General features: G+C 33.9%; 2 protein-coding genes across 10 annotated transcripts; one reads left to right on the top strand and one right to left on the bottom strand.

Annotated features, from left to right (window-relative positions):
• Nucleotides 1–3,369: 3,369 nt before the first annotated feature.
• LOC107961748 (uncharacterized) lies at nt 3,370–4,441 on the bottom strand. The gene is made up of 2 exons (XM_016897849.2): nt 3,778–4,441; nt 3,370–3,683 (listed from the first exon to the last, which is right to left on the bottom strand). The coding sequence occupies exons 1-2, from the start codon at nt 4,048–4,050 to the stop codon at nt 3,516–3,518; spliced, it is 441 nt and encodes a 146-aa protein (XP_016753338.2). The 5' UTR covers nt 4,051–4,441; the 3' UTR covers nt 3,370–3,515.
• A 2,670-nt stretch (nt 4,442–7,111) lies between these two features.
• Nucleotides 7,112–17,565, top strand: LOC107961746 (uncharacterized). Of its 9 annotated transcripts, none has more exons than XR_005928428.1 (6): nt 7,112–7,583; nt 7,688–8,228; nt 12,456–12,667; nt 13,183–13,723; nt 16,399–16,485; nt 17,285–17,565. XR_005928428.1 is itself a non-coding variant. In XM_016897846.2 (4 exons), the coding sequence occupies exons 1-4, from the start codon at nt 7,374–7,376 to the stop codon at nt 17,409–17,411; spliced, it is 537 nt and encodes a 178-aa protein (XP_016753335.1). In that variant the 5' UTR covers nt 7,145–7,373; the 3' UTR covers nt 17,412–17,565. The 9 variants fall into 9 exon arrangements, 2 of the variants coding, with proteins under 2 accessions (XP_016753335.1, XP_016753336.1); XR_005928431.1 differs by having other exon boundaries at nt 7,120–7,583; nt 7,688–7,800; XR_005928429.1 differs by lacking the exons at nt 12,456–12,667; nt 16,399–16,485 and having other exon boundaries at nt 7,117–7,583; nt 7,688–7,800; nt 8,037–8,228.
• Nucleotides 17,566–26,616: the final 9,051 nt, after the last annotated feature.

Here is a 26,616-nt window from a genome sequence, read left to right on the forward strand (position 1 = left end):
GCTATAATGAGGTATGAAGTGAATGATATGTGAGATATGAGTTATAGTTGTTTTAACTAAATACACATATGGCACATAGTGTGTGAACACCGTTAATTGATGACATTTCACATAATTCACTTGGCTAAAAAAAGGTGATGAATATGGAATTGAATAAAGTTTATATATAATTGCTTGTGCATATGAAAATATGAATGAGTTGATAGGAAGTATTCAAACCATACGTGTTTCGAATAAAAAAACTCATGAAAATCTTGATCATCTATGTGCATGAATTTGAGATTGAATGGTGAAATCATATGAATTATATCATGTTTTGAGTAATTGTTTAAAATATGGTTATTTAATAATATGAGTTTATCACCATACGAGCTTACTAAGCTTTATAGCTTACTTTGTGTTATTTTTCTATGTTTTATAGTGATTCGGACGTTCGCTCGGGTTAGAAGTCGACAGAGATCGCATCACACTGTCTGGTTTTTTATTTGGCATGTATAGGCTTGAGTCTTTTTTATAAAGGTTTTGGTGATGTATTTGGCCATTTTATATGCCTTATGTTGGATGTGTAATTTGCCTTGTGTAATGGCATAATTTGGTATGAATGGTGATGGCTCAAAATGATCATTTGGTCAATTGGTATATGACAAGTATTTACTTATGAAAAGCATGAATTTGGACTTAATAAATAAATGGCAAATAGATGATTTATGAATCAAGATTTGTGTTAATTGATGGTAGTAAAAATATATATTGAAATAGGTTGTATTGATAAGTATGATATGTACTTTGGTATATGATTGAATAGGTGAGTAATGAGGATTGAATCATGCTAGTTGGTATGCATTTAAATGTACAAATGGTATTGATTTGAGTATATGAAAGCTGGATATTTTGGCTGCTTATAAATATATTTGAAATGGTACCATTTTGATGGCTAGGTGAGCATGAGAAAAGGGTGGTAAATTGGCTTTACAAATGGCCTATTTTTGTCTACATGGGCAGAGACACGGGCATGTGTTTTAGCCGTGTCTGACACACGGACATGATACATGGGCGTGTGTCCCTTGGGAAATAATTAGAAATTCAAGTCAGTCTCGTACATGGCCTAGACACATGGGCTTTTCCAATGGTCGTGTAAGGCACACAAACTTGGAACATGGGCGTGTGTGGCCATTTCAAAGGGTACACGGGCTAGACACACGGGCGTGTGGTTGGCCGTATGACCCAAGTCAGTATGTATGCCCTGTTTTCACACGGCCTGTGACACTGGTGTGTCTGGTAACCGTGTAAGGCAAACGGCTTGTTCACATGGGCGTGTGACCTTTTGAAGTTTGAAAATTTTATAAGTTTCTCAAAGTTTGTGAATGTTATCGGTTTAGTCCTGAACCACTTCTAAGCATATTTTAAGGTCTCATAGGACCTTATAAGGGATAAAGTGATTGAAATGAATAGGTTTTTAATAATGATTGCATAACTATATGAGTTATGTTGTGGTTGATCGGTAATGCCTTGTAACCCTATTCCGGCGACGGATACGGGTTAAGGGTGTTACAGCCATTTTGACAAAATATGTAAACGTTAGTGGCTAAATTTTCCATTAAGCCTTTTATATATTTTATAGTTTATATTACATAAAGATTATATCTATGATCATATATATAAGGGAAAATAAGACCTATAGGCCAAATTTGAAATTTATTTAGGCCGGTTTGGGAAATAGGCTGATTTTGAGGGAAAGCTCGTTCAGCTAGGCAAGCTTTCTGGAAAGCGTGTCCAGCTGGGCGAGCTTTCCATATACGTGTCAAGAAAACTCGTCTAGCTGAATGCACTTTAGTTGCAAATTTTGATTTTTTTAATACAATTAATTTCTTTAGTTGGATGATTAAATGTTGGTAGTTTTATTCTTAAGTCCCAAGTTCAAGTTCTCTCCCACTCACGTTTATATTTTTTATTTCATGTTGTTTTAGGCTTTTTTTAATGAATGTTTTTAACATTTAGCTTCCTTATTTAAATGGTTAAATAATAATAATATCATCATTGAGACCCAATTTTAATTCCCCTTTTCTAAACACTTTTGTAATTTTTATTTCATAGTGTTTCAAGTTTTTTATTTTTAATTAATAAATATATTTTTTCAATTTTTTATTTTAATTCATCTTTTTAATTAATAACTCTTTTATTCATAAAATCAAATAATTATTACAAATATGATTATTTTTAGTAAATTAGTAAATATTTTTGTATGTGTATTTAAAATATTTCACATATAAACATAATGATATTTCAAATAATTAATTGAAATATTCCACATATAAAAATATTTAAAATATCATACTCTTAATGTAGATGAAAAATAATGATATTTGAAATATTTTATATATAAAAATAATAATTATATTTGAAATAATTATTTCATTTTATAATTTTAGAAATAACCATACCCACAATATATGTGGAGAAAAATATATATTTGACATATAAATATTATATATAAAGAAAAATATATCAAAAAATTAGTTGATGTTTATATTATATAAAAAGGAGTTATTAATTTCAAATATTTTTAACATAATGATATATGTAAAGTATATATTTTTATTATATAATTACATATTTATTATTTGATTTTATGAATAATAGAGTTATTAATTAAAACAATGAATTGAAATAAAAAATATATATTTATTAGTTAAAAAAAACTTGAAATAGTATGAAATAAAAATTACAAATGTGTTTAGAGAAGGGGAATTGAAATTGAGTATCAAGGATGAAATGATTATTATTTAATCATTTAATTTAGGAAGCTAATATATTAAAAACATTCATTAAAAAAGAGAGCTTAAAACAACATGAAATAAACAATATAAACATAAGTGGGAGAGGAATCAAACTTAGAACTCAAGGACAAAACCACCAACATTTAATCATCTGATCAAAAAAATTAATTATATTAAAAAATTCAAAAATTACAACTTAAAGGAAAAGTGCGTCCAGTTAGGCGAGTTTTCTTGACACGTGTATAGAAAGCTTGCCCAGCTAGACGCGTTTTTCCTCAAAATCGACTTATTTCCCTAAATAATTTTAAAACCGGCCTAAAAACCTAAATAAATTTCAAAATCGACTTATACATCTTATTTAACCCATATATAATATTATAATTTAGACATTAAAAACATGTGAATTTCTTATGTTTAAAATTTTAATAAAAAAATTATATAAAATTAAAAATAAAATAATATATAACAATCAGGTTAATTATTTATAAATATGAATAAATTTAAATAAAATTTAATTAAATTAATATCATAGAACTTGTTTTACACACAAAATCTCTATTAATATATATTTGATGAGCAAAGTTAATTTAATTCAACAATACCAGTTCAAATTCAAATGGTACTAAAAGAACATACAATAATTTGATCCACTATGATATGACCCAAAAACTTTAATTTGAATGAAAATTCACAGTTAAGCTAAAAAAGTTATATAAGAATTATATAATCTAAATCCATCTAAAAAGGAAATTCAGATTCATCCCATTGAAGAACTGCAGAATCTATGTTTTGTTCTCTTTTCAGTTTATCTTTCACAAACCAATCACATACTCTTCCAGCATTCATCTCTTCAATTGAACATCCTTCCTGTTCTGATATCACTCTAAGTAGATTCAATGATGATATCTGCAACCATACCCCCAATTTTCTTAATTTTAGTCTTAAATAGCATTCAGATATTAGATTTCACATTTCCATGGAATATTAAGGAGAGGTTTACCGTTAATCGACATAGGAACTTTTCATGAGAGCTTAAACCAGATATTTCAACCAAACCAGCCTCTTCTAGAGATAGGAAACTTCTTCTTTCTGTCTTCTTTTCTCCTTCACCACCTTGGCTATTGCTGCATCCTCTTATTACAAGCTTTCTTGCAATGGACAATTTGTTTGCTGGTGAAAAACTGGTTTGGGTTTTAGCTAGTTTTTGAGGATATCTAGGATTGGATAGTAATGGTGTTTGATAAAGAGTTGTACAAGGTAAGTGTAAAATCATACTTTCTGTTTCGATCAAAAGAAGATCACTAGAAGAGAATTAGGTTGAATTTGGATCGTTATGGAGTTTATGTGGTGGAGATGGAGATGAGGAGAATACAGGCAAATTAAATCGGCTTGTTGGTGTAGTCTTTACAAACATGGGTTATGGGATATTAAAAACGGGCCAAAAGTGAGTTGGGCTTCAACTTGTCAAATGACCACAGTTCATTAGCTTTTTGTAAGATAATGGATAAGCATGCCATGTACATGTTGTGTAAGATAAAGGAGGACCTTTAAGGATTTTCATTTCCTGCAACTCAAAAGATCATTAAAAAAAAAAGGTTCAAAATTTAATGGATAATTAAGCTTTTTTCAATGGTTGTTTAATATATTTTTTAGTGATTAAAAAATCCAAGTAATTTTGGTGTACTTACAATTAATTAATTAAAAGATTGACGCCCTTTTTTGTGTTCTATTTATTCAACAGGAAAGAGAAATGTCAACAATACCATTTCTAGTTTTTTTTTTTAATTACGGAAGAAAATTCATTATAACTTTGATTTTAAAATAGCAATTTTGGCTCTACTTATAAACGGTTTTGTTTAAATTAGAAGGATTGATTAAAATAATTATATTTGTGGTTGAAAGTTAATTAAGAATGTAATAACAGAAATAATTAGTGAGAATAGCGCGGAAATTGAATTATTGGCTTCGTCTGGTCCTCTTAAATCTTAAGCAATTAGGCCAGAGAGGAAAAGAGAGAGTAAGTTACCATTGACCAAGTTAAAATTAGGCTTGAATGAGACTTTGTTTAAAATGAAGTCTTATTTTTTCTTTATTTAAAAAATTCAGTAACTCAAAATTTCAAATAGTCTCTGATATGATGGACAAAAATTAAATATGATAAATTAACAAATATTTACAAAAATTATTAATAACAATAATGATTAGAGTAAAAATTTTAAATTGAAAAAAAATAAAAAGATAAAATTTTTAACTTTTAAAATATAGAAATTAAATTTCAAATTATACAAAATAAAAAATTTCATTCAAACGGAGACAAATAAGAAAGAAATTTCTTATCTAAAATTGGATACAAAACAAACAATCAAACCTTGAGCAAATTAAATTGAGTTGTTAGTGTAAAACTAAGGATTTGTTTAACATTACTTTTTAAAAGTGTTTTTGGGGACAAAAGCACTTTTCAAACAAGAAGCAATGCTAAACAAATAATTTGTAGAGTCAAAAGTGTTTTTAAAAGTATTTTTGAATTTAAAAGCAAAAGCAATTTTCTTTTAAACTTTTGCTATTGACAAAAGTGCTTTTAGATCAAATGACAGTTTTAACCTTTATAATATATTTTATATAATGTTTGTATTTTGTATATAATTATTTTCCTATTAAAATTTATTATATATATAATATTATATTTTAATTTTTTATTGGTTATATTTTATTATTTAAAATATAGTTTATATATTCAAATTAAATTTTATGAATAATTAAGATTAAATTTTTTTAAAAATATTTAAAATTTATATTTCATATATTAAAATATTAACAAGTTATAATAAATTATTTTTTATATTCTTACTAAAATATCATAATATTAATTAATTTGAACATTATTTAAATGTAAATTTATTACTTTATAACACCATGTCTAAAATAGATATTTTATTTCTTAAAAATTCTTTTTGACAGTAATACTAAATATTTAAATCTTAAATTAAAATTTTCAAAAATATTTTCCAAATATTTTTTAAAAACTCTTTTAAAAAATATTGCTAAACTAAAATTATATTGAGGTAAAATGAACATAATCCATAAGCTTTTTATAAGAGAATGGATCGCTACATTTCCCACAACAAAATGCATTCCTTCATTTCCCTCGTTTAGAATTCAAACTAAGTAAGAAGTTCTTACCATGTGAGTGGATTAATTTTTTGTTAAGTCATGTCAACATTATTGCAAGAGAAAGGATAAGCATGCTACGTCAGGCATGAGGTGTAATACTAATCTTCAGAAACATTTTTAATTAGGTCAAATGTCGGGTTCATTAGTGCTAATTTAACCCCTAAAAATCGAAATTAGAGATAGAAATCATGAACTGATTACATTACTTGTCAGGGGAGAAAGATTGACAGTAGGGCTCTAAAATCCTCACACTGCATATATTTATATTTCCTTATAAACAAGCTATGTACATGTAAGAATTTTAACAACCTGAGGGTAAAGATTTTGGTTAGTTAAGACCCCAGCAACTCAAGTACATGACAGTTCTGAGAGACTCTTCGGCCTATTTCAACCTATCGATGTTGGCAGCCTTGAAACCCTCGGAGTTAACTGCATTGAGATGACGCCTTGCTTGCTTAGAGGAACACCAAGAAGAAGAATCCTTGAGAGATTCACACTTGGATGACTGCTCTTTCATCCCCTGCATCAGTCACAACCTTATAAATATCCCAAACTACAAAGGAAAAGATTGTTTTCAAAGTATTTCAAGTGTAGATTGAGAGTGGATATATATATATATAGATATTAGATAGGACGAAGAGGGAAAACGCGTCTAAAGCTTTCCTTAATGATTAGGAGACTGACAAAGAGATGGAGATTGGAGATAAGTGGATAAGGACAACTGGATGTCTAAGTTTGATTTTGGAAGTTTCCTCATATGAGATTTGTTTGCTTTCCATTAGTTTAAAATTCTTTGTATTTTAAGATATTTTTTCTCAAAATCATACTAATCCTCAAAGAAAAGCCAATGTTATCACAATTGGATCCAACAGGTTAAAATATGTAATATATATTCAACTTATTTCTATATTAATTAAATAAAATTTATAAAAATTTATTACCGATTTCAACCATTAATTTTTTTAGTCTTGTTGATTGAAGATCAAAGTGATGGAAGTTAAGAACAGCTCATCCAGTGAGAAATTGGATAAGAACAATAGAAAGTGGTGGAAAGGGAAAAGAGAGAGAGATGATCTTGGGGCATTGAAAAGCACCGTGGGTCTTTTCCAAGGTGTCACTCACTACTTCGTTGGCTTTGGACTTCTTAGGGCTCAATTAACCTTTAAATGTCCTTTTTATTTTTTTTTCAAAATATATATTGGATTTATAAAAGCAAACACAAGACAAGTCCTTTGGGTTATCCAAATTATTAACACATTCACGCCAACAAACAGGCCAATGGATTCCCAAATTTTGAAACAATAAGCTCAGCTAATCTTTCTAGAGACGCTTCACAAAGCATAAAAAATTAAAGATTCTAGGATTTTCCAACACCATTTCGATTGAAGCAACAAAATTAGGGGAAACTGTTCATCTTCTTTAAGAATGCAATGGACAAAACTTTTGCTACTTCCCATTCCTTCATCTTCGAGCACGTTTCAATCTGGAGCTTCCAGTAAGCTACGGTTTCTCTCAACCAGTATTGCCGCAACCTTTGGGATCCCATACCTCAAAAACACCTATTGTTTTTGCCAAAGACCTCCGCTGGCTAACTGGTGCCCCACTTCATTGGCCGATCTGTTCACATGCATAAAGGTACAACTTTGAAAAACCTTACTTAACCTCTTCACATATTCAATATAGGCCGATATTTTAGAGGAATCTGTTCCATCTTTGGTTGCTTTCTTTATCACTGTTAGGGAATCTCCTTTCAACCTCCGGCTTTTGTAAATTTAAATCTAAGCACATCCTCAATGCCAACACACAAGCCACTGTTTCCGCCGCAAAAGGCGAAAGAATCCTCTCAGTCAAGGTGATTTTTGATGCTATAGCTCTTCTTCTTGAATTTCTTAATAATATTCCAGAACATGATATTTCTTCCTGCTTTCGAAATTCATCATCAAAGTTTACTTTTATGTACCCATCTTTCGGGCATCTCTATCGGTCTACTATTTCGAGAATTAAACTGTGATAAGGGAATTTTGAGAATGTTTGCAGCATCCCTCTCATTAAAGGTATTATGAATCGCTCTCATTTTCCAACTCGTAGAATTAAAATCAATCAAATCTACAACAAGGCTTGCATTTGGATTTTTCACACCATCCAAGATTTCGTAGTTATCAACCTTGGGCATCCATGCATCATTCAAGATTGAGATGGAAGTCCCCGTACCGACTCTCTAGCAAAGACCTTCATGAAAGAGCCCATTTGCAGCCCACACGCTTTGCTAAGTATAAGAAGGTAAATTACCTAAACTTGAATGAATTAATAAAATCTATGGATGGATAATATTTAGATTTTAACGTTCTAGCTAACAAGGAATTTAGCTAAAGAATTAAACGCCAACCTTGCTTCGCTAACAACGCTAAATTAAACTTGGTAAGACTCCTAAAACCAAGACCACATTCTCCTTTAATTTGCACATCAAACCCCAATCACACCAATGAAGTCCCCATTTGCCATAGCTTTTCTGCCACCAAAACTTCCCATAAGATTTTTCATTTCCAAGCAAAGCGATTTTAGTAGAAGAAAATAGGACATAGAGTACGTCGGTATTGATTGCAGCGCAGTTTTAATAAAAACTCCTTTTCCTCCCTGCAAAAGAAATATTGCACTCCAACTATCAAATTTTTGCTTCATTCGATCCTTAAGTATTTGAAAAGCTCATTGTTTTACCTTACCCACCATACTTGGAAGCCCCGAGTAGTTCTCAAGATTATTAGAACTTCGAACCCCGAATATGCTCTCCATTGAAAGTCTATCTCGCTCACTCGCATTTGCATTGTAAAAACTGATGGACTTGTTAAAATTAATGCATTGCCTTGTACAACTTTCATGCTCCTTGAGAATATCTTTAAGCACACTTGCACTCTTAACACTTGCCTCACCAAATAGAAGGTAGTTATTAGCAAACATCAAATGAGTAATTTGTAGGCTGCTACGACTAATCTTAGCCCCTTTTAGTAAGCCATCCTCATTTGCCAAATGCATAAGGGCTGACAAGCCTTCATTACAAAATAGAAATAAGTAAGGGCTCAATCGGTCCTCTTGACGCAGTCTTCTCGATGGATAGAAAATCTCTCCCTCTTCCCCATTCATAACAACCTTGTAAGACGTGGTAGATATGCATCACATGATCAGATTAATCATTTTAACCTCAAAACGAAGCTTCATCATAATAGATCGCAAAAAAACTCCACTCTACACAATCATATGTCTTACTCCTATCCAATCTGAGAGCCAAATAACCATTATGTCTCATCCTCTTATTTTTAAAAGTATGTAGAATTTCATAGGCAAGCATGGCATTGTCTGTAACCAAACAACTCGGTACAAACGTCCTTTGTGCTTTATCTATGAAAAGATGCAAAACTTTTTGGAGCCGATTAGCAATAGCCTTAGAAATAATTTTAAACATAACAGTACAAAGGCTAATAGGCCGAAAATACTTAAAATCAATAGGGTGAAGTATCTTTGGAATCAAAACAATATTTGTAACATTAATTGGTTCCATCGACATACCTTAATTAAGCACACCTAAACAATACGTGCTAACGTCTCATCCAATGATATGCTAGAATTTCTGAAAAGATAACGCTAGAAAACTATCTGATCCCAGTGCCTTGGTTGTAACAGTTTAATTTTGGGGCTAGTCAGAAAAGTGGTTTCAGGACCACAAATTTGACGTAGAAAAAAATATATTATTATATTTTTATGGTCTATAGTTTTATAGAACTATTCTGTGAAAATCTCGTTCGAAAATTTTGACGTTTGGGCACTCAATTTAGTTAAAAGGGCTAAATCGTAAAAGGGTACAAAAGTTGAGTTTTACTTGTTAAATGTGTCCAATTGCTATGAGATTTTAAATTAGAGGTCCTTAATTGGTAATTAGACCATTGGATAAGTTAGTGGACAAAAATGGATATGAATAGGTAAAATTTTAAAATTATGCATTAAGGGTATTTTGGTCATTAGGTAAATAAAAGAATAAAAAGGGAAAATAAAGTCAAAATTGGTGTCCATCTTCTTCACCTTAGCCGAATTTTACAAAGAGGCCATAGCTAAGGTTTCTTCAACTTTCAAGCTTGATTGTAAGTACATCTTAGCCTCATTTTTAATACTTTTTACATTTTTGAAGTCCTCGTAACCCGATTTACCTATTTCTACTATTATTTTGAAGTAGAGTTCATGTTTAAAAATTTACCCATGTGTGAAATGCATGTATTTTGATATTTGATGGAAGATATTGTATGTTTAAGGTGTGATAAACAACTTTACTAAGTGATTTTTAGTGAAAATGTATAAATGACTTATTTGTAAAAGTTGTGAAAATGGGTAGTAGAAATGTGATTTGATGAAAAATGTGGTCTATTATAAGCATGACTTAGGTTCGGCTAGGCGTGGATAACAAAGAAAATGAATACATTTCATTTTATGAGCCTAAGGACTAAAATGTAATTTTTCTATAAGTTAATTTTTGGATAGGATTGAGTAATATGATAATTAAATAAGTTAAATTTACTATTATAGATCAAGAAAAATGAAGTTTAGACCTTAATCGGGGGAAAATAAGACTATTAACGATTAGGGCCATTTTCCTACTATTGTGTACTGTGGTAAGTTTGTGTGTAAATAACGCAATGTTATATTATGTATTTAATGCTTAATATTGCATAAATTGTACAATTTTTTCTATGGAAATATTCAACGAAGTTTTGATAATGAGAAAATCCCGGTTGAACCTTAGGAATAGTTTAGGATACAAGTGATATGTCACTAGGAAATTATGTGTTATGTGATCTATGTGAATTCAAGTACTGGTCATGTACGTCTTACCGGTGGCTGGATAGTCTGGCATGTGTTATAGATACCTTACAGCTTGTGTAAGCAACCTGTGTAGTTACGTCTTGACTGACAACTTGTGTGAGCAAGCCCTTATTTAACTCGTGTGTGAGCCCATGTGTTATGAGATATTAGATAGCATTGGCTAAATATGTAGCACTTATGTGTAAGATCTTCTGTGTGTCTGATAGTATTCCAAGTGTTGAATGGGTAAATCTAAAGAGTAAGTCAAAGATGATAAAGTATGTGAGTATGTTACGAGTTGGTACAGGTATGTATGTAAAACCCATAAGTATGAACTTTGGTATGAGATGAGCCCTGGTAAGAATGTTAATGAGTAAGTTACGCCTAAGATACATGATAATATTTATGTTAACTTATATTGAATAGTCATATGATTAATGAATGATTTATGTTGCTTATTATTTGCATGCAAACTTACTAAGCTTTAAAGTTTACTCCCTTTTTTTTCCATTCTTTATAGTGTCTCCAAGCTAGCTTGGGGATTGAGGAATGTCGGAGCTTGATTTACACTATCAAACAATTGTTTTGGGTATACTTAGTTTCAATATTTTGAGTATGGCATGTGTAGGGACTTGATCGTTTTGTTACGTATCATATTGGTTTAGCCAAATGTGTTGGCATTGTAATGGTTAATGATTCATTTTGTATATGGTCTCTGGAAGTTGACTAATATTAATTTTGTTGGTCATTGGTATGTCTATATGATGATGCTTATCATGAAGATGAAATGGGCATAAATGGAAATTGAAAATATGTGATGTTTATTCATGATAGATGTTAGTATGTGTAAATGATATGTGTAAATGATGTATTGATATCTTGTTTGTGGTTGATTTGGTTGTTTGTATATGCTTGGTTTGGTGTTGCTTAGTGTTGTATAGGTTAGTGTAAGGGTGGCGAAATGGCTAGGTAAATAGCCTTATTTTTGGACACACGGGCAGAGACACAGTCGTGTGATGGACACGGCTTAGGGACATGGGTGTGTGTCTAGGTCGTGTGAAGTCTGCACCTATTTTATGAAAAATTTCAAAAATTGAATTCGCAACATAGCCTGGCACACGGGCGTGAAACTTGGCCGTGTGGTTTCCTTTGGTGCATGACGTCAGAAATAAAGAGTTACACGAGTTAGGGACACGGGCGTATGTGACCACACGGCCTACCCACACGGGCGTGTTCCAAGCCACACGGGCGTGTGACTCTGTTTTGATGATAAATTTTCTAAGTGTTGAAGAATTTTCTAAAGTTCTCAGTTTAGTCTCGAACTGTCTGCAATGCATGTTTTGGACCTTATAGGCTCGTTTTAAGGACGATATGATTATAAATAAAAATTTTTAAATTTGGATGAAAATTTATGTCTCGGTTTTGAATGTTTGTTTGAGTTTAAATTCAGTAATGCCTCATACCCTGTTTCGGCGTCGGATTCGGGTAAGGGGTGTTATATTTAGTGGTATTAGAGCTATGGTTTAGTCAATTCTCGGACTAACGTAGAGCGTGTACGAGTCTACCTATATATGCCATATATGAATCGTGATAGTGTAACGACTCTTGACAATTTTAAAATGTGTTTTCATATAATAATGGATCCCGATCGAGCTATAGCAGATGATGTAGAAAGTAATGCGTCGGCTCTCGCCTAAGGGACACTGCCAATTGAGAGTAGACCCGTAACTGTGAGTTAAGGGTAAGAGGTTCGAGAAGCCTTCTTCCAGATGATGAACGAGTGGTTCTTAGGGTTCGTTTGAACATACCTGGCCGTTCAACAACAACATGCTCTACCCCTCTTAATCCTCAACCTGTCCCCATAGTGCATCAAGGTATGAACTTTATGAGATTGAATAGAACCCTGGTTGATAAGATCAAAAAAAAGAGCTAAAGAATTTAGAGCAAATACCGATAATGATCCCAAAAAAGTAAAATTTTGGCTTGAGAATTCTATTAGAGTATTTGATGAGTTATATTGTACACCAGATGAATGTTTGAAATGTGCTATCTCTTTATTGAAAGACACGACATATCACTGGTGGAAAACATTAGTATATGTGGTTCCAAAAGAGAGGGTTACATGGAAATTCTTTCAGGAGGAGTTCCGAAAGAAGTATATCAGTGAGCGATTCATCAATTAGAAGCGTAAAGAATTTCTTGAGCTGAAATAGGGTTGCATTTAGTCGCTAAATATGAAAAAGAGTTTGTTCGGCTCAGCAAGTATGCTAGAGAGTGTGTCTCCTCCAAAGCTATTATGTGTAAAAGGTTTAAAGACGAGCTTAATGAAGACATCAGATTGTTAGTGAGTATTCTTGAGCTGAAAGAATTTTTTGTGCTCGTTGAACAGGTTTGTAAAGCAGAGGAACTGACTAAGGAAAAGAGAAAAGCCGAGTCTGAGGCTAGAGATGCAAGAAAGAGGCCGATGGGTAAGTCGTTCCAATCTCAGTTTAAAAAATCTAGAGAGATACATTCCCGTTCTCATGCTTCAGTTGGGTTTTCAAATAGAAACCGTGGAAATCAGTGTTCGGGTTATAAAGCTTAGACTACTTTTATTGCGAGCGTTGATAATCGACCCAATAAATCTGGATGCCCACATTATGGTAGATGTCACCCCGGCAAGTGCCAAATGAATGACCGAGCTTGTTTCAAGTGTGGTTTCCAAGACCATTTCATTAAAGATTGCTTTGAGATGACTAAAAAAGAAAAGTTTCAGAGTACAAGGCTAAGTAATACTTCTTATAGAGGGAGACCCCCGAAAAATATCGGGAATGGAACTAGTAGCAAAAATGTGACAAAGGATTTAGCAGGGAGATTCGACGCTAGAGCACCGGTTAGAGCTTATGCCATTCGTGCTCATGAGGACGCATCTTCTCCCGATGTTATCACCGGTATTTTTTCTCTTTATGATACTATTGTTATTGCTTTGATTGACTCGGGATCTACCCATTCATATGTATGCATGAAGGTGGTAATTAGTAAGAATATGCCTGTTGAGTCTACGGAATTTATAATTAAGATGTCAAACCCTTTAGGCAAGCATGTATTAGTTGATAAAGTATGTGAGAAATGTCATTTGATGATTAAAGGTCACTGTTTTTCAGCTGACTTGATGTTGCCGTTTGATAAATTTGATGTTATATTGGGTATAGATTGGTTGACTATACATTATGCTATAGTAAATTGTAGACGGAAGGTCATTGAATTGAGCTGTGAAAATGGTGAAATTCTTTAAGTTGAATCAGATGAGTTAAATAGATTGTCAATTGTGATTTCTTCAATGTTTGCTTAGAAATGTATAAGAAAAGGTTGTGAAGCCTATCTTGCCTATGTGTTGAATACAAAAGAATCTGAATTGAAAATTGAATCAGTGCCAGTAGTGTGTGAATATTCGGATGTGTTCCCGGAAGAATTGTCAGGTTTGTCTCCGATTAGAGAAGTTGAGTTTAGTATTGATTTGGTCCCTAGGACTACACCGATATCGATAGCTCCGTATAGGACGACCCCGACCTAATTGGAGAAGTTGAAAACTCAATTGCAAGAACTAACAGATAAGGGTTTTGCGAGATCGAGTTATTCTCCCTAGGGTGTATCGGTATTATTTGTAAAGAAGAAGAAGACGAATCTATGAGACTTTGCATCAATTATCGACAGCTTAATAAAGTGATTGTAAAGAACAGGTATCCCTTGCCGAGAATTGATGGCTTGTTTGATTAGCTGAAAGGGGCAATAGTGTTTTCAAAAATAGATTTGAGATCCGGATACTACCAGTTGCGAGTTAAAGAGTTGAATGTGCTGAAGACTGCTTTTAGAATAAGGTATGGGCACTATGAATTTCTTGTTATGCCTTTTGAACTAACAAATGCTCCTACAATTTTTATGGACTTAATGAATAGAATTTTTTGACCGTATTTGGACAAGTTTGTGGTTGTGTTTATTGATGACATTTTGGTATATTCTCGAGATAAGACAGAGCATACAGAGCATTTGAGAACTGTTTTGTAGACCTTGAGAGAAAAACAGTTGTATGTTAAGTTTAGTAAAGTGAATTTTGGCTTCGAGAAGTCAGATTTTTTAGACACATTGTTTCAGGTGATGGTATTCGAATTGATCCGAGTAAGATTTCTGTTACTGTTGAATGGAAACCACCAAAGAATGTATCTGAGGTTAGAAGTTTTTTGGGACTAGTCGGTTATTACAGACGGTTTGTTAAAGGATTTTCTATGATTGCTACCCCTATAACGAGATTGTTACAAAAGGATGTTAAGTTCGAGTGGTCCGAGAAATGTCAAAAAAGTTTTGAGAAGTTGAAAGCATTATTGACTAAGGCACCGGTTTTAGTACAACCTGAATCGGGGAAAGATTTTGTAATTTATAGTGATGCATCATTGAATAGATTAGGAGGTGTGTTGATGCAAGAGGGCAAAGTGATAGCTTATGCCTTGAGACAGTTGAAACCGCACGAAAAAAACTACTTGACGCATGATTTAGAGTTGGTTGCCATTGTGTTTTCCTTGAAAATTTGGAGACATCACTTATATGGTGAGAGATGTCACGTCTTTACCGACCATAAGAGTTTAAAGTATTTGATGACTTAGAAGGACTTGAGCTTACGGCAACGAAGATGGCTTGAATTGTAACATCTCAAATTAGGGTCTTGTCAAAATAGTAATTTTGAGACCACAAATCTGAAGTAGAAATAATTATTTTATGATTATTATAAGGTTTATGATATGATTTCATGCTTGTGAGAAAATTTCACGAAAAAATTTATTAATAAAGTGTCCAATTTGACATTTAAAACTAAATTGCAAAAGCTGCAAAATGTGAGTTCTAGAAGCTTTAAGCACGAGATTGCCATGAATTATTACTTAGAGGTCCTTAAATAGCAATTTGTTCAATTTCTATTTTTATGGAAAAAAATGAGCATAAATAGGAAAAATTTGAAAGAAAAGCATTAAAGACATTTTTGTCATTTGGTTAATAAAAGAATAAAAAAAGAAAATAAGTCAAAAATTGGTGTCAATCTTCTTCATGTGTGCCGAAATTTCTAAGGGTTCCATAGCTAGGGTTTCTTTAACTTTCAAGCTAAATAGTAAGTGCATCCTAGCTTGTTTTTAATGCTCTTTACATTTTTGAAACCATCGTAACTCGATTTACCTATTTCTAGCCATATTTTGAAGTAGGGTTCATGTTTGAAATTTGACCCATGTATGACATGCATGTATTTTGATGTTTCATGGTAGATTATGAAAGTTTGATGTGTATTTAACATCTTTTACTAAGTGATTTTTGATGGAAATGCATGAAAAGGACCTATTTGTAAAAGATGCAAAATGAGTAGTAAGATGTATGTTTTAATGAGAAATGTGGGTTGATATGAGTATGTGTTAGGTTCGGCTAGGTTTGGGTAACAAAGAAAATGAGTGCATTTCATTTAACGAACCTAGGGACTAATTTGTAAATATGTGAAAGTTTAAGGGTAAAATTATAATTTTTCCAAAGATTGATTTATGGACTGTTTTGAACAATGTGATAATTAAATAAGTGAAATTTTCTATTATAGATCAAGAAAAACGGAGTCCAGACCTAAACCGAGAAAAGAACAAGATTGTGGACTAAATCGAATAGTTAGCCATATTTTGGTACTGAGGTAAGTACGTGTGAAAATAATTCAATATTATGTTATTATGTATCTATTGTTTTGATAGTGCATGAAATGTATATTTGTCTTTATGAATTTGGTTATTGATGGCTCGATGAGAATCTGACAAAGATTTAGTGCTTTGAAATCCCGATTGAACCTTAGGAATAGTTAGGATACAAATGTCATGACATTAGGGTTATGTGTGATCTTATGTAAGACCATGTCTGGGACATGGCATTGGCATCTATATAAGTGATCCCATGTAAGACCATATCTGGGATATGGCATTGGCATCGATATGTGATTTCGTGTAAGACCATGTCTGGGACATAGAATCGATATGAGACATCGTGTAAGACCATAGCTAGGTTATCAGCATCAATATGTTATCCCATGTAAGACCATATCTGGGATATGGCATTGGCATCTTACTAGGTGTATGAGATTTCCCCCCGGTATCTTTTAGTATTCCAAGTAGTTCAACGGGTAATCCAAAGATTATGTCGAAGAGATGATAAGGTATGATCATGTTGAAAGGGTACAGGTATGTACACAAGGATCATAAATTTTGAGATTATGAATCGATGAGACTTTGTTAAGAAGTGAATGAATGAATTATGATCATGAGTTTTATTACATATTATGCAAATGATATGACTTAAAATGTACCTATGATACTTGATGACATTGTGATAAATATTATTATGTTATGTGTATAAGAATGCATGTTTAATGTTGTTAATTGTTTACATGCAAACTTACTAAGCTTTATGCTTAGTCCCCTCTCTTTTTCATTTTCTTATAGTATCACCAAGCTAGCTCGAAGATCAATGGACGTTGGAGATTTGATCACACTATCAATTGGACATTTGGGTATAGTTAGTCTCAACATTTTGAGTACGGCATGTATAGGGACTTGGTCTTTTTGTTAAATGTCATATTTGTTTAGCCAAATGTGTTGGCTTATAATGATTTGATGATTTATTTTGTATATGGCCATGAGATATGGCTCATATTAATTATGGAGATGTAATCCTATTTATATACATTCATGTGTTAAGGTCACTCATGATATGGTTAAATTCATTTGGCATGGATGAATTATGGATATGATCATGGATGTTTGATAATGAAATTGTGAGTAAATGGCATATTAACAACTAAGGCATGAATGTATAAAATGGAAGTAAATTGATGTTACATATTGCATGTGATTTGGTAAGCTTGGTCTAAATAAAATATGGAGTCTTAAGTAAGTATAAATTGATAATAAGTTGTTATGCATGAGCCGTGCTTATGAATGTGTAAGTGCCCATTTATGCCATGTAGGATGCCATTGAGATGTGTACGTGTGCATGTGTTATTGAGGGTGACAAAAGGCTTGGAAAATAGCCTCAAAACTTTCCACGCGGGTAGACACACGGGCATGTGTCTAGACTATGTGTAACACAGGGTCTGTCCCGTGGGCATGTGATTTGGCCGTGTGTCCCCTGACCCTAATTAGGTAAAACAGAATGCCCAGTAGTAAACACACGAGCAGAGACACGGCCGTGTGTCTCAGCCGTGTGAAGGACACAGTCTCAGGACATGGGCGTGTGCCCAGGCTGTGTGAAGGTTGCACCTGATTTTTGGAATTTAATTTGCCACACGGCCTAAGCACACGTGTAACATCTCGATTTAGGGTCTAGTCAAAATAGTAGTTTCGAGACCACAAATTTGACGTAAGAAAATTTATTTTTATTATATTTTTATGGTCTATGATTTCACAAAATGATTTTATGAAAATTTCGTTTGAAAATTTTAACGTTTGGGCTGTCAATTTTGTCAAAAGGACTAAATCGTAAAAAGTGCAAAAGTTTAGTTCTACATGCTAGAGGTGTCCAATTGTTATGAAATTTTAAATTGGAGGTCCTTGTATGGTAATTAGACCATTGGTTAAGTTGGTGGACAAAAATAGATATGGTTAGACATGTTTCCATAGTTTTTCATTAAGGGCATTTTGGTCATTTAGTTATTAAAATGAATTAAAAACAAAAATAAAGGTCCAAAAGTTTGTCCATCTCCCTCCTTGGCCGAAATTTGCAAGAAGAAGCCATGGCTAGGGTTTTTCAAGCTTTCAAGCTCGATTGTAAGTCTATTCTAGCCTCGTCTTCAATGATTTTCACGTTTTTGAAATCATTGTAACACGATCTAGCTATTTCTACCATTAATTTGAGATATGATGAAGGTCTAGGTTTTGACCCATGTTAGAAATTTGTGTATTTTGATGTTTAATGGTAGATTATGCATGTTTATGGTTAGAGAAACGACTTTTACTAAGTGATTTTTGGTGAAATCGTTCAAAAGGACTAAATTGTAAAAGTTATAAAATATGTAGTAAATGTGCATTTTAATGGAAATTTTGGGTTGATATAGTTATGAAAATGATTCAGCTAGGCTTGTATGTTAAAAAAATTGAATAAATTTTATTTTACGAGCCTAGGGACAAAAATATAATTATGACAAAGTTTAAGGGTAAAAAGTAATTTTCCCATAGTATGATTTTTGGGTCACAATGAATAATGGGACTAAAAAAATAAGCTGAATATGATTTTATAGATCAAATAAAACGAGATTCGAGCCTAGAACGAGGGAAAACGAGTAATTAACGGTTAGGTCCCTCTTTGCCATTTTTGGTGTTGAGATAAGTTCGTATGTAAAAAATGCTATGCTATGTTTGTATTTTAAATATTCTAAATGCTTTGGTGATGTATGAAATAAATGATTGATTCTATGGTTGTATTTGACGAAGTTCAGATAAGTGAGTAAAATCCCGTTTGAACCTTAGGAATAGAATAGGATATGAGTGACATGTCACTAAGGATATTTGTGATATATGTGTGATGATGTGATCCGGGTGTTGGTCTCGTACGTCTACCAATGGCTGGGTAGTCCAGCATGTGTTGCGAATACCTGACAGCTTGTGTGAGCAGCACTGCGTAGTTACGTCTTGACTGTCAGCTTGTGTGAGTAGGCCTGAGATTTGCTCGAGAGTGAGAATTTATGTGATATGAGATATGAAGTAGCTTTAGCTATATATATGGCACTAACGTGCAAGGACTTTCCGTGTATCCATTTAGTATTCCAAGTGTTCAACAGATATGCCAAAGATGAGAAAGTAAATGATTATGTTACGAGATGGTACAGGTATGTACGTAAAGTTTTTAAGTATTGACTTCATGTTATTATGACTTATGATCACTATGAAAGTGGCTTTGAGATAGCCCTACGATTGTTGATTTATGGTCATGATGTATAAATGCATAGAAACACGATTGATGACTATATGTTAGGCCTTAGAGGCCCAATTGATTGGTGAGACAGTAATTGTTGTTCATTTGAATTGTGATTTATCTGTTATGTGTGAAAGGAAATATTGACCTAATTACCTATTAAAATGGTTAAGAAAGTATTGAAAGAAAGAGTTATTACAATTTGAAATATGTTAAGCTATATGCATAGAAACATGAATATACATAAGTAACGTGTACTTTTACTAAAATGTTTAAAATGATTTGCTAATTATAAAACATCCTACAATGGGGAAATTATGGCTGCTAGACTGAAAGTCGAGTAATGTTAAATTATTTTGATAAATCAAAAGAGAGTAAACATGTGAATAGGTTATATTACAACCTCAAGATTTATAGCTATTTTTATATTAACTTGTGGTTATATTGTCAAGCATAGTATATAACTAGCATGAATTGCTCATTATTTTCATATGAACTTACTAAGCTTTAAGCTTACTCCCCCTTTCCTTTCCCATCTCTTATAGGTTAACTTAGCTAGCTCGGGTTGGAGACCATCGGAGATGCCATCACACTATCAAGCTATCATTTAGGTATAAATGAACACAAGTATTTTAAGTTTATGGCATGTATAGGGTCTTTGTCTTTGATTTATTATGTCATTGTTAATGTGGCAAAATGTGTTGGCCTAGAATGATTTAAGGTCCAATTTGTATAATGTAACACCCCTTACCCGAGTTCGACGTTGGAAAAGGATACGATGTAACATCCTAATTTTCGGGTTTTTCGTGATTTTTGAGATTTTGGTAAAGTTTTTAAAATTTGGTATTTGGTTGTGAAATTCATAATTTGAGGGTGTAAATGGGCTTATGGAAGGCCCATGTGTTGGCCAAAACCCCGTAGAATTTTTGAATTTTGGACTTAAAAGTTAGGGGACTTGGATAGGTGGTCTTATTAAAAATTGTGGGTAAAATGTATCACAAAAGTGCCTCTGGTAAAGTGGCTAAGTGACGCCACTAGGGAGCTAAAAAGGTGGCGTGTAACTGGTTGGGGGAAGACCTGGGTTCTATTCCCTGTGATGGCAGAGGTGACGTTAATTTTTGTGCTTTGAGTAGGCAAGAGTTGTAGCCGAATGGAACTCTGTGGGAGAGAGTTTGAATCAGTAAAACACATGGATTAAGGAGGGATAAGGGGAGAGATTTTAGGAATTTGAGAGGGAGATAGAGTTACCGATTAGAGGGGATTAGGGAGGGGATTTCGGCAGAGGGGTGTTAGGGTAGTATTTTCGGGATTTAGGAATTTAGCTATGTCGTTTTCTTCTGTAAACCATAGTTTTATTCTTTTCTTCTTTTTTCTTTCTTCTTCTTTAGCCGAACCACCACCCTTCCATCCACTTTTCCTTCCTTTTCTTTTCTGAAACCTGTTCACTATTCCCTCCCGTTCATCTACTACTTCTATCTTTACTTTTGCTGAAAAGTCACAAAAGCCGAAACCTGTGGTGTCGATTTCTTGTTGATCAACAACTCTCTGTTTTCCTTCACTTTTTTTTATTTCAATAGTAACTGTTGACAAATGCCGAAACCCCTATAGTTTAGGGAGGTGGCCGATTAGAGATAGCCTTATTCGGCTTCTTCATTTGTTTTATGGGTTTTATGGTAGAGTAGATACGTTGGAGGAGCAGCAAGGCGTGGGGTGTCGATTTGGATAAGCTTGGATCATCGGAGTGACTAAATCTAGATCTAGTCATCAATTTCAGCAAAGGTATGAATTCTAGGGCCATTGTGGATGGTGGCCAAATATGTAAGTGTTAATAGGTAGTCTTCGATTTGGTTTAATTACTAACATGATCTAATCTATAAGCGGTTGATTATAGGAGAAATCGCGTAGGAGATCTTGTCAAGGAATATCGCAAATCAGGTGTGTAACGAACCCTCTTTCGTAGCTTAACTCGATATTTGCCGAAAAGCCGAAATGTTGAAATTTTGGCATTTCGAGGACTTATGAGCAAGCGAACGCTTATTGGTTAGTTAGATTCGCTAAGTTGATGATCGGGGTCGTTGGAACAGGTAAGAGCACGATTTTTAGCATCACGGTAGGTTGGGCCTCGAGGGGCTGAAATCGAGCCAATGGGCTTCCGGGCCCATTTGGGTAAATTTGGTAAAAATTGGAATCTTGTCAGATTACGCGTTAATACGGCTTAGACCGTTATGGAAAATGGCTAAATGAGCCTAGATGACTAATTCGGCTATGTAGGGCCCATTAAGGGTTTTTGGCCCAATAACTCGGTTTCGCTAAGAATGGGCTAGAATCACTATCGAAACACATGAAATTGTTAGTAACTGATAATGAACATGGAGAACCCTAATATTTGGTAAAATTACAAAATTACCCTTATAATATGAAAATGACTGTTTTGCCCTTAGGTATAAAGGACCATTATACCCCTAGGGTTTAATTATGAATTTGATGCATGAGATTTTTATATACATGATTTGACATGATATGCACATGATATGTATGATATGCACATGATAAATTCATATATGCATGGGTTGGGTTTTTATATGGATGGAGGAAGCGCAAAAGGGCTTTGCCCCAGTTTACCAAAAAGGGCTTTGGCCCAGTTTACCAAAAAGGGCTTTGCCCCAGTTATTAAAAGAGGCTAGGCCTCCAGTTATATGATAATGCAGCTATGCTTCCAATGGAGAGTTTGGTTGGGTGGGTTGAGTTATTCCCCACATGGAGAGCTTGGTTGGTACTGGTGGAGAGTAGCGGTTGGTGGGTTGAGTAGTCTCCCCAAATGGGCTTGCATTGGTTATTGATGTTGCATGTATTATTGAATGGGCCTATGGGCCATATCGTTTACAGTAAAGGCTTCGGCCCAGTGATATGAATAATGAAAAGGCTTCGGCCCAGTGACATGAATAATGTAAAGGCTTCGGCCTAGTATATGCTGAGATTGAATTGGGCTTAGGCCCAGTAGGCTGATATTGTTTTGGGCTCTGAAAGGAGCTTGTTGCACACTGAGTTTCCAAACTCACCCCTTTCCTTAACCTTGCAGGTGAGCCTTGATTTGGGGACTTGGAGCTGGAGGGGATTCAGAGTGGCCACAGTGATCGCTTTTGGGCTTTGAAACAAGTGACTGGTTTTCTTTAGTTATCTTATTTACTATTTATTTTTGGGTTGTAATAAGGCCATTTTAACTTTATTTTCTTTCCTTTTCTGGGATTATTTAATTTTTAATAACTTTAATCTGGTTGATAATAATTAAAATGGCCTAGACTTAGAACGCATTTTCAAAATGATACTTGTTTTCAAAATAACACAACATCACGATTATTCGATTTATCAAAGATATCTATTCAAAGAAATTTCAACTCGTTATAACCTAGTGTGGCAATGGTTGTGGGCATATCTAGGATTGGATCCAATCGAAGAGCTTGGTACTTAAGCAGCCTCAATACATGCTACACTCAAAATATTTGCTATACCAAAAGCTTCAGGTGATAGTGTGATCGATGCCTCCAACATCCCTTGATTCCCGAGGTAGCTTGATGGCATTATAAGAAAATGGAAAATAGAGGGAGTAAGCATAAAGCTTAGTAAGTTACAAGTAAATAATTAACATTGCTTTACCAAGTAACATCATACTCATAACATATCATACGCTTGCACAAGATTCTTGAAATGACTTTAGACATAACTTACTCATTTCATCCTTATTATTCATACACATAACCCGAATTCATTCTGATGAGTTTCGTGTGGGTACTTGTACCACTTGCAACGTAATCATAACTATTTCAATCATGATATAATCTTTAAATCACCCGTATAACCCATTGGAAAGTAAATGGATATCCGCTAAGCCTCGTATAAAAGGGTAAGATGTCGATGCCATGTCCTAGACATGGTCTTACACTGGCTCTCATAAAAATGCTAATGCTATGTTCCAAACATGGTCTTACTCTAGCTCACATATCGAGGTCGATGCCATGTCCCAAACATGATCTTACTGTAACATCTTGAAATAGGGCATAGTCGAAATAGTAGTTTTGGGACCATAAATATGATGTTAAAATATTTATTTTATGATTATTATGAGTTCTAGGATATGGAAATAAGCATGTGTTAAAGTTTCATGAAGAAATTCTAAGTATAAGGTGTCTAATTGAAAATTAGGGATCAAATTGAATAAATTGCAAAACTTGGGTTCTAAAAGAAATTTGCATGAAATTGCTTTGAATTATAAATTAGAAGGTCTTAAATAGCAATTTTCCCAATTTTTATGTTTTTGAACAAAAATGGGCATGCATAGAAAAATTTGGTAGTTTTGTAAAGAGGGGCATTTTGGTCATTTGGTAATAAACTTAATAAAAAGGGAAAAAGAAAGCCAAAATCAGCCATCTTTTTCCCCATAGCTGTCGAAATTCCTAGAGCTCCATAATCTAGGGTTTTCAACATTTCAAGCTCAATAGTAAGTGCTTCCTAGCCCCATTTTTAATGGTCCTTGTAATTTTGAAATCCTGGTAACATGCTTTATCCGTTTCTACCATATCTCAAGTTAGGGTTCATGTTTGGAAATTTACCCATGCATGAGATGCTTGTGTTTTGATGATTTATGGAGGAATATGAGAGTTTAAAGGATGGTAAACAACTTTTACTTGGTAGGTTTTCATGGAAATGGCTTAAAGGACCATTTTGTAAAAAAGTATAAAATATGTGGTAGAAATGTGAAATAGAGGAAATATAGGCTAGTATGAGCTTAGGATACATTGGGCTAGGCATGGGTAACCAAGGAATTTCATGCATTCCATTATACGAGCCTAGGGACTAATTTGTAAAAATGTGAAATGTTGGGGGCAAATGGTTATTTTTCTTGGGGGTAAAATTTAGGTCCGAAATGAATAGGATGAGGTATTAATAATTTATTTTTACTCATATAGACCTTGGGGAATCAATTCTAGAGGTGGACCGTGGAAAACGAAAGGTTTCGGAATAATCGAAATACGAAACCGAAATAATTACCAAGTAAGTTCGTGTAACTTGAAGTAAACTTTAAATATACTTGAAAATTCATATTCTTAAATGTATGTTAATTTAGATATTGATTGCATGACAATCCATGAAATATGGTTGTGTGAAATGAAAAAGATGACAATTGTCTCAGTTGAATAAAAAAGGGAGATTCGATGGGTAAATTCTTGTTTGCATAACCTGAGATCCTGCATGTGTTATAGAAAGGGATTTAGCCTAGATGGGTAATTCGATGATCTCAGTATAGTAGGGATCTAGCCTGGACGGGTGTTCCTTAAGTGATCGAACCTCCCGATGAATATATGTGCATTGTGGATTTAGCCCGGATGGGCAATACGATTAAGGACTAAAATTAGCCTGGACTGGCATTTCAGATCCGAGAGTATTGGAGTAATTGTCGTTGTAAAGGATTTAGCCTGGAATCATAATCCCGACAATACTCCTTGAATTTATGTTATGAGAGATTTAACCTGGATTGGTAATCCCGCCGTAAGAGTGAGGTTCATGGGAGTGTATATTTAAAATGGTCACTAGCATGACTTGACGATAAATGGGATATCAATCGAGAATTTTGAGAAACTCAACGGGACTATAATGAGAAACGAGAATGAAAATGTTTGAATTGATGAGCTAACTAAGATTAATGCTATATTGCTTGAGAGGAAACTAACTTGATGATTGAGTGTATATGATCAGGGATTTATACTACGCATGTTTGGCATAAATATCTTTTATGGTTGTATGCTAAATAACTGGTAAGTTTACCTTCCTGTTATTTGAACTTACTAAGCATGTTAATGCTTACCCCATTTTTCCTTTCCCTGTTTTACGGAGCTCGTGGACTTGTGAAGATTGGAAGATGATTGGAGTATTGTCAACACTATCAGCTTATCTTGCTTTGGTATATAGATACCTTTACTTTGTTTCAATGGCATGTATAGGTTTTTGGTTATTTTGTTATATGTGTCGTTGGTTAGCCAATGTAAGGGCTTGAATGATATACCTATTCATTTTGTATATGGCCATAAGACATGGCTCATTTTGATGTAGGTTGTAACTTACTAATTGTGCATGTTGGTGTTTAAGTGTTCATGAGATGGTTAAATGTGGCATATCATGAATGGACATGTGGAATATGGCCAAATCACTTGGAGATGGCTAGGTCATAATTGGTAATGAGTTATAAAATGAGCCAAGTCTAAATGTGTTTGATGATATCGTAACCCTTAATACAAAGAGGATAGTCTAGCATGTATGAAACCAATGAGATGAGGTTAACATGTAATAGACTAATTAAGGTAGTCATTAGGCATATTTAGGCCCTGTTAAATACCATAGAAGTTCACAAATGTGTGTGGATGTTGAGCGTGACCATTGGCTTGAATTGTAGCCTCCAAAAAGGTCCACACGAGTAGACACATGGGCGTGTGTCTAGGCCGTATGTGACACACGGTCAGTTCCATGGGCGTGTGGTACGGACGTGTGTCCTCTGCACCTAAAATTTTTAGGTCAGTATAGCAGAGACACGATCGTGTGTCTCAACCGTGTGGAGGACACGGCCTAGCACACGGGCATGTGGCTTGGCTGTGTGCATCTAAATGTATGATGATGTCATAAACAGAAAGCTCAGGTTGTTGGACACAGGCGACAACACGGGCGTGTCTGGGCCGTGTGAAGGACACGGGCCAGGGACACGGGCGTGTGCTAGGCCATGTGAAAACCCCTGTAGTTTCAAAATGGAAAATAAATTCAATTAATTCCGCACGGGTAAAGGACATGGGCGTGTCCACAGGACACATGCGTGTGCATT

The sequence above is a fragment of the Gossypium hirsutum genome, chromosome A06 (genome assembly GCF_007990345.1).
Source record: "Gossypium hirsutum isolate 1008001.06 chromosome A06, Gossypium_hirsutum_v2.1, whole genome shotgun sequence".
Lineage (NCBI taxonomy): Eukaryota > Viridiplantae > Streptophyta > Magnoliopsida > Malvales > Malvaceae > Gossypium > Gossypium hirsutum.

Excerpts from the sequence above, each read along its gene's own strand:
- LOC107961746 (XM_016897846.2), top strand. The coding sequence starts at position 7,374 with ATGCAATGGACAAAACTTTTGCTACTTCCCATTCCTTCATCTTCGAGC. Across the intron at positions 7,801-16,398 it reads AAAGAATCCTCTCAGTCAAG|ATCAAGAAAAACGGAGTCCA; the intron begins GTGATTTTTGAT and ends TTTCTATTATAG. Across the intron at positions 16,486-17,284 it reads AGCCATATTTTGGTACTGAG|TATCACCAAGCTAGCTCGAA; the intron begins GTAAGTACGTGT and ends ATTTTCTTATAG.
- LOC107961748 (XM_016897849.2), bottom strand. The coding sequence starts at position 4,050 with ATGATTTTACACTTACCTTGTACAACTCTTTATCAAACACCATTACTA. Across the intron at positions 3,684-3,777 it reads AGTTCCTATGTCGATTAACG|ATATCATCATTGAATCTACT; the intron begins GTAAACCTCTCC and ends GTATGGTTGCAG.